The sequence below is a fragment of the Tetrao urogallus genome (genome assembly GCF_951394365.1).
Source record: "Tetrao urogallus genome assembly, chromosome: 12".
Classification (NCBI taxonomy): Eukaryota; Metazoa; Chordata; class Aves; order Galliformes; family Phasianidae; genus Tetrao; species Tetrao urogallus.
This window is the reverse complement of record NC_136825.1, coordinates 18,724,845-18,740,978: the sequence shown is the minus strand read 5'-3', so window position 1 is coordinate 18,740,978 and position 16,134 is coordinate 18,724,845. Positions and strand designations below refer to the sequence as shown.

The following is a 16,134-nucleotide window of genomic DNA, read 5'->3' as shown; positions in this document are numbered from 1 at the left end:
GTGCTCACAGAGACGGCTTCTTCTATCAGACTCCTCATGTGTACAGGAACTCAGTTGTAAATAAAGTTGAACCTAAAATTAAAAGAGTTATACCAAGTGAGAGACTTCTATTCAGTTTGTTTAACTGACGTTTTGGAACGTGAACAAGAAAACATTTTGGTTTTATTCCTGATAAGCCTCCACTTGACAGAGCAAGAATGATTTATTCTTTTTCAAAAGACATATTTAGCATAACAAGCAGCAGGACTTTTAAACAGCTAACACTACACTAGCATTGCACATCAGTCTGTTGAGGCTGCAAAAGAAACAACAGCCAACACTTCACCTCATAAGAGACCTTCATCTGCTGAACCTAGCACTGAGATTTACATAACCCACCAGCAACTCCTACAGCACTTCTGATAGCAGAGCCAACCTTTAGCACTCTAAGGGTAATAGATGGACACGTTTAACTGCAGTGCCAGTTCTTGTCATCTGCGTTTCACTGCAAACAAAGAGCACTGCACACGTATTCCCAGAAAAGTGAGCATCCATCTCACCTCCCTGATGTCCTTCCTTTGGATGCATCTGTTGCGCTGCCACCAAATTGGAATCTGGCTGCATAACAGCCAATGTTCTGCAGGCAGCCAGGAGAACTTATCTGCTGCCTCCAGGCAGAGCAGGGTGGAGGGAACTGTTCACACCATCTAAGCAGTCCTCGTGTCCCTCTGCACTGCTGACACCATGCATCCATCGCATCCAGTCTGAGGTGGACTGTAAGCTCTTTGGGGCAGCTGCACGACTGTCGCAGCTTGTTTAAGCAGCACCTAGCCTTGCCTTAGTGCCCAGGCTCCCAGAACCACAAGCAAACACAACGTACCTGCTCAAAAGCTGAGGAAGGCTGGAAATAATGGGTCCATATCCTGGTGCGTTGTCATAGAGCTCAAACAACGGTGCAGCTACCAGCTTGTAATTTTTGGGGACTGCAAACAAAGCTATCAATAAATACAAGTTTGTTAGTATCAAATGAAAAATATCACCAAGCATTCAGCCAAGGAAATCCCAACAGATCTCAAGCAAGATCACTACATGTAGCACTAAACTACCGAAGTAGGATTATTCCTTTTAAATTTAATTGCAGGGCTGTGCACGTGATGTAGGAGCAGGAATGGGAGTTTACCAGGAACCTGTGTTCCAACAACCATCCGGCTTCAAAACTGATATCAACATTTATTTTTTTTAATGATTAACTGTAGGCAAATGAACCACAAGAACACGAAAACGAACTTGCAGCCACATTTCCTTGCATGAAAGACACACGTTTGTAGTTTGATAAATAAAATCCTCTGTTGCAAACAAACACTTACCCTTTTCTTGAAGCTGGACTAAGAAAAGCTTCTTGTGCTCTTTTGGTTTAGTAATGTGAGCTGGGATATAGGGGTACTGGAAGAAAAAAAAATGTTTGAACAGAGCTTTGAAAATACTGTAGGTACGAGTGCCTATTATCAGCTAAATCAACCTGACAAGACAGAAATGCATCACAGCAAACTGAGCAAGTGTTCTCAGCATTTAGAAACAGAGAGGACTATTCACAGGACATGTGTCACTTATGCAGCAGTGCATGAGGCTGTGCACTGTGGCTAAAACAGGAACTTAAATGGAGTGCCAAGCTCAGCAAGGGGCAGGGAACTGTGACATCCAGGGGTTTCTCATCCATCAGGACAGGTGTAAGGAGGCAGAGTTTCCAGAAGACCAGCCACAGAAAGAACACTGAATAGGTTAGCAAAACCCCCCAAACACTAATGGCTTATGCAGCAGGCACTCCAAAAACCCAAGTGGCTCCTTGGAGGCTTTTGGAAGAACAAGCTGTATTTAGGAAAACAAAAGCCAACGTAAGTACTCACCTGTGGAGGTTCAAAGTTTGGTCTCCACCAGTTACCAATGCAGTCATCGATCACCCAGTCCTGCTGGACGCCATCCTGACGGCCCAGGATCTATCAAATACAGCCACAGTCAAATCTCCAAATACTACAAGCAAAACTGTAGAAAATGCACTCTGGCAGCATGAAGACTTGTTGTAACAAGGGTGTGATGTAATTCAGAGCTATTCTGGAATAGTTTTTAATGTTTGGCTGGTTTAATAATGTGGTTTATTTTGTTTTCATAAAATCCTCACCTGACAGGACAAGGACACTTGAGAAAACATTTTGAATTCCACACTACATTCAGCCAACTGAGTGCCATACGACCGATGGGAAGAACAGCAGTGGCACTGCCTGACAGCATTCGCTTTGGTAAGGTTATTATGTTGGGAAGACTGGCTAAAAAACAAGTCCTCATCCTCACGTTGTGCTCAGCAACACATCCTGCTGCACATCTGAAGCCAGCCCAAAAGTAGAGCTGCACATGAACGCAGGACTTGGGGGGAAGTCAGACCTCTGGGTCACACTCTCACAAGGAGGATAAATGAGAGCTTACTGTTACACTTTGCTGTGAGCGACCTGAGAGCATTTTACACTCAAACACAAAAGCATCAAAATGACAAATGATGAGGAGACTGCTGCAGTTCTTTGGCTATTCTACTGACTAACAGAATTCAACATTCCACAACATTCCAGTATTGCAACGTAACAAAAGAAAACAGACCTCTGTCATTAAGCGTTTGAGCCCTTCTACCTCATCTTCTCCTGGATTGAGTTCACCACCAGGTCTGTTAAAATAATCAATGATTAAAGCTAGAGTGATGGTTCACAGCATTCACAGACTTTCACAGGTTAGTTTGGACACGTTTCTACACGTGGAGCTACAAATTCACTCAAGGCTCTTGCATCTGAGATTCCAAATCTAACCTTGCCAAATCTGAAGACAATAGGGCAGCTTTCACCCAGACCATCTAAAATGGCTGCTGTGTGTCCCAAAAAAAACCAAAACAAAGCAAAACAGGCCGATAATAATAAATAACTTCAGTAAGACAAAGTATAACAATATACATAACAATGACTGGGACACTTGAAAGGTAAAGTTTTAACAATAATGTAGAAGCACTGGAGTTGAAGAAGGGGCTGTAAGCACAGCTGTGCTTGTTCCAATCTCCAAAGCAGCACTTAGCGACGTGTACAGGAAGCATAAAGCTCAAGTGGGGAATCATCCTGCATTTAATACAAGGATAATGAGAAAACTGAAGATACATTTTTGCCACAGTTGTTAGCAAAGGCAAACAACTTGCCTATTTACATACATGCCCCAAATCAGGAGGTCAAAAAAAGAATCTGGATATAAAGATATTTTTCCCCCTCACCTGAGACCAAACACTGGAAATATGAAAAACATAAAACCAAGAATACGAGGAGAATCACCTGTCTCAAGTCTAAGCATTTTAAAATAAGAAAACAAGCACGGCCACCGCTACAGTCATATGACCAAAACTTCCTTCCAGTCGTGGTCACAGCAGGCTAATTGAAGCACTTCCCTCACACATTCAGATGCCTGCCCTTCTTACTGTACCCTGCTGGCAGTTTGTGAATTGATAACCATTCTGCATTTACCAGGGTGCACATAAGTGTAGTTGAGCATAAGCTTCCACAGTGTAAGACCAACACCTGACTACCTGCAGGGCTTTCAACAGGAACCTAACCATGCAGTGCAACTAAGTTTCCCAGCGGCTTTAGAACCAAGGCAACTCTCCACTACCCGTGAGCAGAGTCAGATAAATACATTTTAGAGGAAAATGTCATCATTTTAGAAACAGTTCTCACGAACCACGCGCTGGGAACAAACAAATCTCCTTACAAATTAGCAGTCAGCCACATCTGACTTTGCGACACGCACACGCGGAGAGGTCTGTGATTGCCTGGTTGGACTAAGAAGGCGCTGGCAAGAAGAGACACTTACAGCTTGAAGAAAGTTGTCCCCAGCTGCAGTAACAACACGTGGGGCAGTCGGTGCTCGTGCACTATCAGAACCCCTTCCACCGTCCGCCTCATGCCGATTTTGTCAAACTCTTCTCTCATGCGCTGGAACCGAGCAGCCACTGAACTGTCCTTCTCATAAAGGGGTTCCTTTGTGCCAAATGTGTAATTGGTGAGAGGATACCTAAAGGGGAAAAAAAAATACTGCTACACAACCAGAAAGCTAAATTTACATCTCTAGCACACCGTGTTCACCCTGCAGCCGAGCCTTCCGTGCTCAAGCTGAAGCTCACTCACTGCAATGGACTACAAGTTCTGGGTCACACGCCGTGCTGTGCAGCCTGTGCCACGCCAAGGTCTGCATGATGGCACACGAGGGCAGGAGGTCATGCTGGTGGGACATGCCGCCCTGCTGCCAATCCAGAAATAAGCAAAAACACCCAGAAGCACCTGCAGCAAGGGCTGCCACCTGCTTTGACTCCACAGCATGGAGAAAAGGGAGAGAAAACTCTGCTGGGAAGGGAGGAGGCTGTGCAGGACAGTGTTTGTTTCTGCAGGAGCAATAAAGAGCATGAGAACCAGGCTGTTAGGAGGAAATGTTGAGTGTCTGTGCAGGGCTAGAAGACTGGGGCAAAAATTGCTTGGAGATCTCCCTGCTGGCTCAGGTCCTGGACCTTCATCTCCAGAGCCAAGGCAGCGTTCGAGGGGTTTCTCCACGCAACAGGGATGGAGTGGAGACAGAAAAAAACAGAAGAAAAAAAAAGAGATCAGACAGTCCTAAAGGACACACATGGCAACAGGCAAATGCAAGTAATAAGGACCTGATAGCACAGAAATCACAAGTCACTTCCTTGTCAAGGCTGATTCCCACGTACACAAGTGAGACACAACAAGTTTCCTCACTGCAGCACCTTTATAAGCAAACTTCTCTCCTTGCAGTTAAAGCTTGAGAGCACCTACACTGCCACTCATTCCCATTTTTAGATTCCCAGAGAGTCATACCAACAATCCATCGCACTGTGCTGTGGCTGCATCAGGCTGTACATCCAAACTGTTAGCCTACCTTTACAAAAATACAAAGTGCAGACAACTCAGCTTCCTGCTGATTTTCCTCTTCAGAAACACTGCAGAAATATTCCAGCCTCTGAAGCTGACATTTAAACTTCCATAATAAGGATCTTAACTGTGAACCAATTTAATCACACTAAACAGTACATACTGCTGAATACCAACTGAATATTGACCACTGCAGCTTGCATTCACTGCTTCTGCAGCCTGACAGGCATATTTATCAAATACATTTAAAGTGTTCACTCAGAAACAGAAATAGAACTATGTGCCTTCTCATACAAAGTATTTACAGCTATAGTTTTTAATCTCTAACTGGAAACAAATGTTCTCTGGTAGCAGCTGCTGTGAATTTCAACTAAGAGAAGTGTACTGCACACACAGCAAGCACACCTATCCACATGCTGCTCGCCACACATAGGGTGCTTCAAGCCAACGGGAGCCTGTTCCCCTTGCTGCACAGACAGGGGATGCCTGCAAGCTACTTAGAAAAGTACCCACGATTCCCAACTCTGCTACTGCTCAATAAATGTGGTGCTTGGAGTCCCACATCAGGTGCTTTGCACCACTGAGCCACAGAGTCAGACAGTGGATTGGGTGGGATCTTAGCATCTAGTTGCAGCCCAGCTGCAGCGTGCCAGCTTTCTCTTGCCCCTTTAAGCCCTCAGTGAGAGCAGCTCTAGAGAGAAGGACTTGAGGGTTCCAGTGATGAAAAACAAGACATGAGCCAGCAGTGTGTGCCTGCAGCCTGGAGAGCCAACAGAATCCACAGCTGCATCAACAGAGGGATGGCAACATGGGGAAAAAGGGGACTGTTCGCTTCTACTCTGCCTTCATGAGACACCATTTGGAGTACTGTGTCAGGCCTGGAGCCCCCAGCACCGGAAGGATGCAGAGCTGTTGTAGCAGGTCCACAGGGAGAGTGACTTTTTACACTCAGATTTTTTACAGGCTGACAGCGATAAGATAAAGGGGAGCGGTTTAAACCTAAAAGAGGGAAAATTCTATACTCAGAGGACGGCGAGGCCCCGGCGCCTCTGCTCAGAGCAGGAGCTGCCCCATTCCTGGAGATGCCCGAAGCCACGGACGGGGGCCTGGGCAGCCCGAGCCGGAGGGGGCACCCAGCCCACGGCAGTGGGTGCTTCCGGAGGGCTGCGAGGCCCTTTCCAACCCAGCCGTTCCGGGCCATCACGCGTCGCGAACCCCGCCGTTCCCCGCAGGCTGCCACCCCCGCGCGGTGCTTCAGGAGGCGCCTCCCGGCCCTCTCCGCCGGCCGCAGCCCCACCGCCCGCCGCGGCCCTCACAGGTTGATGGTCCTCTCCAGCGTCAGCGGCTTGGTCTGCTGGATGTATTTGTTCCCGAACTGGTTCACCCCGCGGGGCCAGCCGGTCTGCGAGCGGTTGGGCGGCACCACGGACATGGCGGGAGGCGGCAACAACGCTATCCGCCATACAACTCCCGGCGGGCCGCGCTGCCACCGCTCTGCCGGAAGCGCCCCCTCCCACTTCCGGCAGCGCCAACCGCAGAGTCGCGCCGCTCCGTCCCCTCGCGGCGATCCGCCTGACCAACCGCGGGGCGCTCCGCGCCTCGCCCCGCCCTCATCCTGCTCTCTGATTGGCTCGATGCAGCGCGGCCCCGCCTCCCCACAGGGGCCGCTGGGATTCGTAGTCCAGCGGAGAGCGGCAGTATGGGAGCCAAGCGGCGCGGCGCGGCGGGCGGCCGTAGCGGGGAGAAGCGCGGGCGGCGAGAGGTTGCCGCCGAGCTGTGTGCTGCCCTCGGCGACGCGGCGCTACGGGAGCGGGCGGCAGCGGCTTGGGACGGCGGAGAGCCGCTCCGACACGGTACGGGCTCACGGGTCTCGCGGCTCTCAGCCCGGTGCCGCGCCGCCCGCTGACCGCCGGCTTTGTCCTCGCAGAGGCCGTGGTGGTGGAGCAGGCCCCGTTCCGGCACGGCGTGGTGCGCGGCCTCCTGGCTAGCCCAGCCTTCGCGGCGGCGTTGGGCGACGAGCTGCTGTGCCTGGGCTTCCGAGAGCGGCGGAACGACTTGCTGTCCCTGCGGCAGGTGGGCCGGGCCGGGCTGGGAGCGGGGCTGAGTGCCGTAGAGCCACAGAATCATCACCAGTGACAGAAGCCCCTCAGATCGCCATCTCCGACCCCAGCCTACTCCCACCGTGCTCACGTCCCTCAGTGCCACTTCCCTACAGCTCTGGGACATCTCCAGGGACGGTGACTCCCCCTCCCTGGGCAGCTGTGCCACTGCATTACCGCTCATTCAGAGCAGAAATGTTCCCCAATGGCCAACCCGGCCCTCCCCTGGGAGAACATGAGGCCATTGCTCTCACCTTATCGTTGTCACCTGGGAGCAGAGGCTGACCCCTCTCCTCACCACAACCTCCTTTTAGGGGTTGCAGAGCCATGAGGTCTCCCTCACCACCTCCCTCAATGCTTTTCTTCATCTCTCTCCACGCTGCCGCAGTCTGAGGAGCTGGGGGCCAGGCCGGAGCCCCACGTCAGTGCACTGAGGTAAGGCTGCAGGGTCCACGGGGCAGCGTGCCCTGGGCCAGCCTCACCCTGCGCTTTGCTCCCCAGGCGGGCGCTGAGCGGGACCCTGCGGGTGTGGCTGGAGGCTGTCACCCACATCGAGCTGGAACCTTCCATCGACATCTCCTGCGCCAAGTATGAGAGCACAGGTCAGTCTGCTCACCGACCTCCCGGCTCCACACGGCACCACCCAAACCCAAAGCCTGAGATTGGTGTCCCAGCGCTCCTTCGGCTCCAGAGCTCATGGCCGTGCTCACTGCCCTGGGGGGGTGTGCTATGCCCGCCGCTCACTGAACCACAACCTGTCCCTAATGCCCCCTGACCCTTCCCCATCACTGTGGTCATGCTGCTTGCAGCTGCAGCAGGGCCCAGGGCTGGTGTGACCCCTGCCCTGTGGGCTGCTCTGCCTGGGCTGTCTCACCCCTTGCATGCATGTTGCTATGGCAGGCAGGGAATGCTTGTACTGCTTTTAAGAATTCTGCACAACCAATTGTTGCACTGTGCTCGGGGATTCCCCTTCCCTCCACTGCAGCACAAACATCTTGCAGGGCAGCTGCATATCAAAGAACAAACCTTGGTTAATCCAGGAATGTCCGCTGTACTCAGTGACAGTCACTGCGGTGGGTGATGGGAATTGTAATTCTGCATCTTCAGAGTGGGCTAATTACAGTGAAATCCCACAGAAATTAACCTTGCTGTGTCAGTGCTGCCCTTCCAAGAACTGCATTTTCACCTCTCAGCATGTTCTTTCTTGTACTCCTGTAGGGAAAAAAAGCTGAGAAGCAGCCACTGAAATTAATTTAGGTTGGATGTCAGGGGGAAGTTCTTTACTATGACAGTAGTGAGGTGCTGGAACAGCTGCCTAGAGAGGCGGTAGATGCCCCATCCCTAGAGTTGTTCAAGGCTAGGTTGGATGGGGCCCTGGGCAGCCTGGGCTGCTATGAAATGTGGAGGTTGGTGGCCCTGCATGTGGCAGGGGGTTGGAGATTCATGATCCTTGAGGTCCCTTCCAACCTTGGCCATTCTGTGATTCTGTGAAAGCTTTACTGTAGCAAAACATGTGTGTTTGCAGATGTACTGCTGTGCCACGATGATGAGCTGGAAGGCCGGAGAATTGCTTTCATCCTGTACCTCGTGCCGCCCTGGGAGAAAAGCGATGGGGGGACGCTGGACCTGTTTAGCACAGATGGTAAGAGCTCAGCTTCGGGTGGCTGAAAGAGATGACTCCTGTGCAAGCACCTACCCCTTGCAGCATTCTATAAAGAGTATGTCCTCCGTTCAGAGAAGCTGATGTATAGAATAAAATTTGCACCTTGCAGAGGGTGTTGTAAGCCTTTGCAGAGAAAGCCAGTCGGTGACAGCAGAGGGCAATGATGAGGGGAATCCTTTTTTGTTTTCCAAGAAGGCAGGATAGAAGTAATGCCAGTAACTGTGCTTGGGACTTAACAGTGACTGAGATAAATTCCCTTTCCAACAACAGAAGTCTACTGATTTCTCATCAAGCCCTGAGCTCCATCCCTTACACTGAAATGTCCCACCAGTCAGTGTCACAAGATCAGAACCATCAGCTACTAGTGAGTTCCATATCTTAACCAGATTATGTTTTCTTCCTCCTCAGAACACTTTCAGCCACAGCAAGTCATGAAGTCGTTGATGCCTTCATGGAACACACTGGTTTTCTTTGAAGTGTCTCCAGTCTCTTTCCACCAGGCAAGGAGCTGCTTTTTTTTTTTTTTTTTTTTTTTTTTTTTCCATTTTTTGATTCTTGTCATTGTTGTGGCTGTTTGTTCTGCGTGCTGTTACGGGTGGGAAGGAGAAAAGGGGAAGGGAGAAACACATGCAGTCAGAAGAGATGCTCATGCTAAGTGCAGTGTGTTAAAAGCTTGTGACTTTAGGGAGGACAGGAGCTGGCAAAGCCAACTTTAAACTGTCAGCCTAGCTCCATCATCTTGGGGGAAAAAAAATCCCATCATTACTTCCTAGCACATCTTCAGGTGTTTGCTTTTGTGGTGTACACATCTTTAGCAGATCCCAAATTAAGCTTTGGATGTTCACTGAGGGGAGAATTTGACAGGCATTTCCCTGGTTTCCATTTCCCAAGAGATTTAGGATACTGCAGCCATTCCTCGTAGCCTAGAGCACCTCAGAATCATGCAAGGAAACAGCTGCTACAGCTTTGTAACAACAGCAGCTACAACCTGTCCTAGAACTGACTGGTTCTTCCTCCTGTCCTACCAGACAGTTCAAGGAGATAAAAACTGCAATGTCTTCATGTGCTTCAGAACTTCGCAGCAGTTGGTGGCGAGCTCCAACTAGTTGGTCATAAGGGGGTGGCTCTGTCTTTGCACTGCCATTACAGCACAGCACCTGCAATCTGAAATAGTTCAGGGTAGCCCAATTTATGTCAGCACACGATTTAATGAAATGTTTAAAAAGCAAAAGACAAAAGTTAGACCAATGTAGCCTGCTCTGGCCTACACGCTCATAACGTTTTCTGCATGTCCAGATGAAGCTGGCACAGCTAATGTTTGCATCTTGTATGTGCCAGTGCTTCAACAGAACAAGTGGTAGAAAATTGAATGTTATTTCTATGACAAAACGACTCAACCCTTGCTTAAGCTCTCAGAGACAGGGAGTGGATTTTGCTGGGAGCATAGAATAAAAGGTCTGACTGGGATTTTGAAGATCTGCAAGGGACTTGAGCATCAACATCTGTTTTAGCTCTCCCTCTATGAACAGAGAATAACCCAGCTGCTTGTAGCCCTTGTCTGCCTCCTCTCTGCGAGCTGTAGGCTCTCACGAGGGATGAGTCTGCGTAGCCAATTACAGCTGCTCCTTGTGTTCTGTATTCTGAAGTGACATTCTTGTCACTGCTGCTTGACATTGGTCCAGGTGTCAGAGATTCTGTCGGAGGAGAAGTGCCGCCTGTCAGTGAGCGGCTGGTTTCACGGCCCCCCAGTGGAGCGCCCTGCACGCTACCTTGAAGCTCCCTTGCCCAGGAGCCCACATGTCCCTTATGACGTGAGTAGCCAGTGTCTGCAGAACTGCATTTCCATTTCTTTCGTGTCCCTCAAATACCTGTTTGGGTCAGTGGTTAGGGATGCTTTAATCTTTAGCTTGTTCCAAGTCTCCTTTTTGATTCCTGTCCATATATTTGTAGCCAGTTTCCCTCTTATATATCTTTCGATTGTTTTGTTCTGTTTCGTTTTACTCTGTGCACTGTGCATGACGGCAGTAGTGCAGAGAGGGCAGCAAATGCTCTCACTGCAACTTAAAAAAAATATATGGAGTGGGTGGGTGGAATCTAGTCCTATGGGCAGCTGGGCGAAGAGGAATTGTGGAATTGTTCTTCCTTTTGGAAATGCAGTGTTCACTTCTTTTCCAGCATGAAATCTTGTATGAGTGGGTCAATGTAGTTTATTTGGACATGGACTCCCAAGCTCAAATCCAGGAGGAATTTGAGGAGCGATCAGAAATTCTCCTGAAGGATTTTCTTAAGGTGAGCTTTGTGCTTCCATGCCATGTGGTCACAGGGCTAGTAGTGTCCTCATGAGTGCACAACCTGCTGAAATCCCTTCCAGCCTCAGCCATTCTGTGTTTCTGTGGTGGATAACCACTGCCTGCCTTGACACTGCTGTGCAGGGATACATCAAAACCCATAAGCTTTGTTTCAGCAATCTCATTTCCTGCTAGTAGCAAGGCAGAAGGATGGAAAGATGTCATCCTTCCTGTGATGACCAGAGTGTCCTTATCTGTCCCCTGAGCTCTCACATCTTAGGGGAACTCAACCTGTATGTGAAACAAATGACTCTCAGTGATTTTGGCTTACATGAATGGCTGTTTCTCAGGGCTGATTTAACCCTGGTTTACAGAGCATCCATATGTCAGTGAAATTGCATTCTCACCCAGCTGATAATCAAGTAAAATTGCATACATATTAGGTCGTGGCCATTAAAAATTCACAGTGCCCACCCAGATCATCTTCCTCTATTCAGCAGTCATTAGGAAACAGGGAAGTTAAAGAAAACATTGAGAATGCCTTACACAAGAGTGCAGGATGGCTGTTTGCAGTACACTGAGGGAGACCTGGGAGCTAAGTGTTAATGTTCCAGCACTCTTTCTCTCCTAGAAAGAGAAATTTCAACTTCTGTGCGAAGCTTTGGAGAACAAAGACATCCAGTGGAGCAGTCGGGGGCCTCCCAATAAAAGGTAGGAAATGACAGTCCTGTTCCATTGGTCACACCAAGCAGGAGCTGCCACAAGGCTGCACTGACTGGTGCTGCTCTCATGGACGTGGCTCTCGTCGGTTCTCTGCTGCTGCTATCTGCTGTCTTTTCAGGCTCTATGAAACAGCAGAGGAGGACAGCCTCCCTGACATCCTGAAGAACTTCCTGCAGTTCTTGCGCTCAGAGGCACTGTTTTTATTGCTTTCCAACTTCACTGGTCTAAAGCTGCACTTCCTGGCCCCCTCAGATGAGGATGCTGGGGAAGGAAAAGCAGCAGACAGTGCTGGGCACAGCAGTTCCAAAACCGAGGAGGAAGAGACTGAACAGCGCGCTGATAGCAGTACCAGTCAGCCAGACCAGCCTGACAACATCTCTGAGGCACAAGACAGTGAGACACAGAATGGTAAGTAGGGCAGCAGCAATGTGAAAGGACTTGAGCAGGATCCTGACGTTAAGGTTGTTGGCAGCAGACCCAGAGATTTTCATGGAGCTAGGATTTCACCTTGTACTGCAGTGAGCACAAATGTATCAGATTTTTAAAGAATGCTTATCTTACAAGTTATTTGACATTAGAAGGAAAGGTAATTAAAACCCAAAACTTATTTTGTACAAAGACTTCATTGTTTGTTTTTTTTATTTCCCCAGCTTGTCTTTTCTGTTGCCATATTCTTCCTGTGTAATTGTAAACTCCTATAGGAGGAGGTCATAGTTTGAGGCTGCACGATTGAAAGCTGACCAGAGCCATGAGAACATAAAGACTTTCCCAAATTCTGATGTACCTACCTGAGAGTTCACAGTGCTGCTTTCCTCCCTGCAGCATCTGGTGTTAGTGTGCTTTCAGAGCAGACAGGTTACTGGCTTTTGAAGGTTGGAGCTCTGGTGTAAATCCCAAAGAAGGGGGAACAAAACAGGAGGAAGAACTGGTTGAATCAAAGCACACTGCCTCCGGGAGGTGTCAGAAAGCAAATCTTGTGTCCATAAGGGCTTAGAGCCCTCTCTAGAAAAGAAGTTCACACGAGATGTGTTTGACTCGTTCTTCCTTTGCGCTTTGCTGGGGTCAGCAAAGCCAGTATGGGGGCTTCCCTTCACGTGCCTTGAGCTTTGCAGGAGGCTACAGCACATCCTCATGGCTTTGCCTGGCTGCTGGGGTAATCTGCTCCCTCCCATAGGGTCGAGTACCCCGATGTGTGCAGGGGAGCTGCGGCGCTGGACCAAGGGGCACTATACTCTAGTCCATGACAATCAAGCAACTGAATTTGCTCTTGACCTGCTCTTCTACTGTGGCTGTGAAGGTAAGCAGACAACAACAAACAACATCCTCGTCTTCACTCCTGTGGTCCTTACACAAAAGGTTTGGGATTGTGTCCTTGCCTGAGCTGCCTGCCTTGCAGCCAGGAGGTGGCGTGTGGGTTCACTGGGGCAGAGGGAAAGGATGGGGCCCAATGTCTTTGCTCTGCTGGGTGGTGGCTCTGAGCAGGTGGAAGGAGAGGTGGCCAGAATTCCTGCTGAAAGCATTCCATTTTGCCTCCTTTCCATCAAAACTATTGCTGCCCCCAGTTCACAAATCCTGGGGTTTTTTAAAGTTATGTTAGGCATGTCTAGGCATTTTAGGTTGATTGCTGGGTAGATAATTTCAAAAACAAAAATATAAACATAAGCATTTTGGACTAGGTGAGCTGAGAATGCATAGCTGAAACCACCTGGCACGTGATTGTTATTATACAGGAAGTTGGCTATCTGCTAAAGCAAAATTGTGGGCAGCAGAAAGCCAAGCTACCTTAAATGGCCTTAAATGTGATAAAAGACAAAGCTGGTACATTCAATTCAAGTCAATTCTGAGTGTAAAGGTAAAATGATAGAGCAGCAGGAGTTGAACTGGGGGTAGTTCTGCATCCAGTCACTACAGAGTGGAGTACAAAAGCTGCATCTCATACAGGAGGGCTGTATGGAGTCTGGACAGCGTTCAACTTTCTAAGAATCTTTTTTCTTTCTTTTCTCTTTTAAGACTGGGATCCAGAGTACGGTGGCTTTACTTCCTACATTGCTAAAGGTGAAGATGAAGAGGTAAGGAACTTGGCTGCTAACTGTAAATTAGATAAAAATTAATTGTTTAGGGTGGAGTGGCACAATTACACTTTATCACAGTGCTAACACGAGCTCAAGATGAAGCTGTTACACCAGAGCCTTGTGCCTACCCTCGAGCTTCTGCCTGAGCTGTAACTCCTGGGGGCATAGCTCTGGATTTGGCTTCAAGAGGCGAGTGGTCACTGACTCCTGTGGCAAGGCTGTAGCAGAAATCACTTTTCCAAGGAAAATTCACATCCAGTTGAGCACTAACAAGGCTGCTGAACAGTCACACCAGTGAGAAGTCCAGAATCTCTTCAAGTGAGCCTTGCTATCTCATAAATGCTTCAGGTTATATGTATATCTCACTTTCTATTAGCATCCCTTCTGACTGGTTTTTAAGCTGTTTTTCTTCCTAGGAATGTTACCAAGGACACATTTTTGAAACTAACTTCCTTCCTTGTCTCGCCTCTCCCAGCTGTTGACTGTGAATCCAGAGGACAACTGCTTGGCCCTGGTATACAGAGACAAAGAAACGATGAAGTTTGTGAAATACATCAATCATCGCAGCTTGGCACGCCTGAAAAAGCACCCGAGCAGAAGAGGATTTTGGGATTTCTCATTTGTCTATTACGAGTGATGGCACAGTGACCATCATACACTGAAAATGGTGGTGGTGGCTTTGGGGCAGGGCTGTGTGCAAGTGTTCAGCTGGGCCTGCCTGAGCCCAGGCCAACCTTCCTGATGCTAACTTGATCATGCTGTATGTGAACTATTCCCTATTTAGGGGGCCCAGTGACTTTTTTATTAAGTGGAAATCATGTCTCCTCCTGACTTGGTTGCACTCTTAGCCACTTGTAATGGTACATGGAGGGTGCCAGCCCCGTGTGACTGACGGCTTCCCAGCCCTTCTCTTGTGGAAGTGAGATGTGTGGGACGAGTCTCTCCTCTGGAAGGGTGAAAACTACAAGCGCGCATGGCCCCAAGTTAATGACTCCTGTGTTGTTTTTGTTTGTTAATAAGAGGTCAGTTAAATCCTTCAAGCTGTAGTTGAGCAAGTTCTGTTACAAAATACGCAGGGCATTTTCTGGAATTTAAGTGTGTTCACCTTTTGTAGTGGCAGAAATAAAGGAGCTGCCCAGGGAAACAGGTGTACAGCTCTGTGGAATCGTGAAGGAAGAAAGTCAGGCTGTAAAGCTGCTGGCATTGGCAGCCTGGCCTTGGCACTCTTAACAGGAGCATGACTTCATTATGCTAAATGCTGTGCAGACAAACCCAGATGGAGCCCTTACTCCTGTGAGTTTACAAGTTAAGCAGTAGATGAAAGAAGAGACCTGCTCCTGTATTCTTTGTCTGTGTCTATACTTGAACAGCTCTGTGCTTCAAATCTGAAAGAGCTGTGGCTGCAGTCTCAGATCAGGAGAGGCTGGGCTGGTAGCAGGAACTGCCAACTTGCCTCTTTTGGCTCATTCTCCACAGCAGGAGGGCTGCCAACAGCGCATCCTCTTGTCCAATTCCAGCTCTGTCCTGCAGTCTGCTGGGCTCTGGCGTGGCTTCTGTCACTGGAAATGGGCTGCTCAGATCCTTCCAGCTAACAGGTATCAAAGGAAGATGGCTAGCTGGACAGCAAGCACCATGCTGTAGGCTTGGCCCTGGCATGCATGCACTTGCCTAAAATTTTTCTGCACTCAGGAGAAACACAGGTGTACTTTCTGATCACCCAAGCTGGCCAATGGGCTTGCAGCACACTGGGAATTGTATGCATTTTCATTTCCTCCTGCCTTTTTTTGGTCCCAGAGGGTGAGCTGCTCACAGCCTGCCACCACACCGGTTCCAGGTGCAATGTCACTGGCAACAGAGATGGTGTGAGAGCACAGCCAGCAGCAGAGCACCAGCAAGCTCCAAGTAAGGCAAGTTGTGTTGGCACAGGCATTGGGGCATGACTTCATGACTGCCTTCTGAAACGGATTAGGAAGCACGTAGGCTTGGGAGATCTACGTGATCTTGTTCATTCTGCCTTGTTTCCCTAAGCTGGCTTCTCTGTGTGCTGCAGACTTTCCTGCACTCTTTTAACGTTCCTTTGCTGTTCTAAGCTGCTTACAAAGACAAGGGGATGAACCTAGAAACATGCTGCAAAGAGTGTAGAACTCTTTATCAATTACTAATTTAATTTCTGAAGCACTCTCCTACCATTGTGAGCAACAGCTTTTAGGGGACAAAAGCTCTTAACTCTGAGCTGCTGCAGCAGAAAAATCCCAGTCACTGGAGTTCTCAAAATCAAAAATGTTTGGGTGGTTTCAAAGAAAGGTTACAGATAGCACAGCCACTCACGGTACAGTCACCTAGGCA

At 48.9% G+C, this 16,134-nt stretch overlaps 2 protein-coding genes across 2 annotated transcripts; one reads left to right on the top strand and one right to left on the bottom strand.

The window, feature by feature from the left end:
* Positions 1–50: 50 nt before the first annotated feature.
* NUDT21 (nudix hydrolase 21) lies at positions 51–6,375 on the bottom strand (the record flags this gene model as incomplete). The annotated part of the gene is made up of 7 exons (XM_079541412.1): positions 51–72; positions 860–974; positions 1,347–1,422; positions 1,884–1,973; positions 2,626–2,689; positions 3,871–4,071; positions 6,260–6,375. 7 exons carry the CDS (start codon positions 6,373–6,375, stop codon positions 51–53), a joined length of 684 nt encoding a protein of 227 aa, XP_079397538.1.
* Positions 6,376–6,642: 267 nt separating this feature from the next.
* On the top strand, positions 6,643–14,425 carry OGFOD1 (2-oxoglutarate and iron dependent oxygenase domain containing 1; the record flags this gene model as incomplete). The annotated part of the gene is made up of 13 exons (XM_079541653.1): positions 6,643–6,796; positions 6,871–7,016; positions 7,431–7,477; positions 7,544–7,644; positions 8,568–8,684; positions 9,114–9,205; positions 10,388–10,516; positions 10,881–10,994; positions 11,625–11,704; positions 11,835–12,124; positions 12,891–13,013; positions 13,727–13,785; positions 14,264–14,425. 13 exons carry the CDS (start codon positions 6,643–6,645, stop codon positions 14,423–14,425), a joined length of 1,614 nt encoding a protein of 537 aa, XP_079397779.1.
* Positions 14,426–16,134: the final 1,709 nt, after the last annotated feature.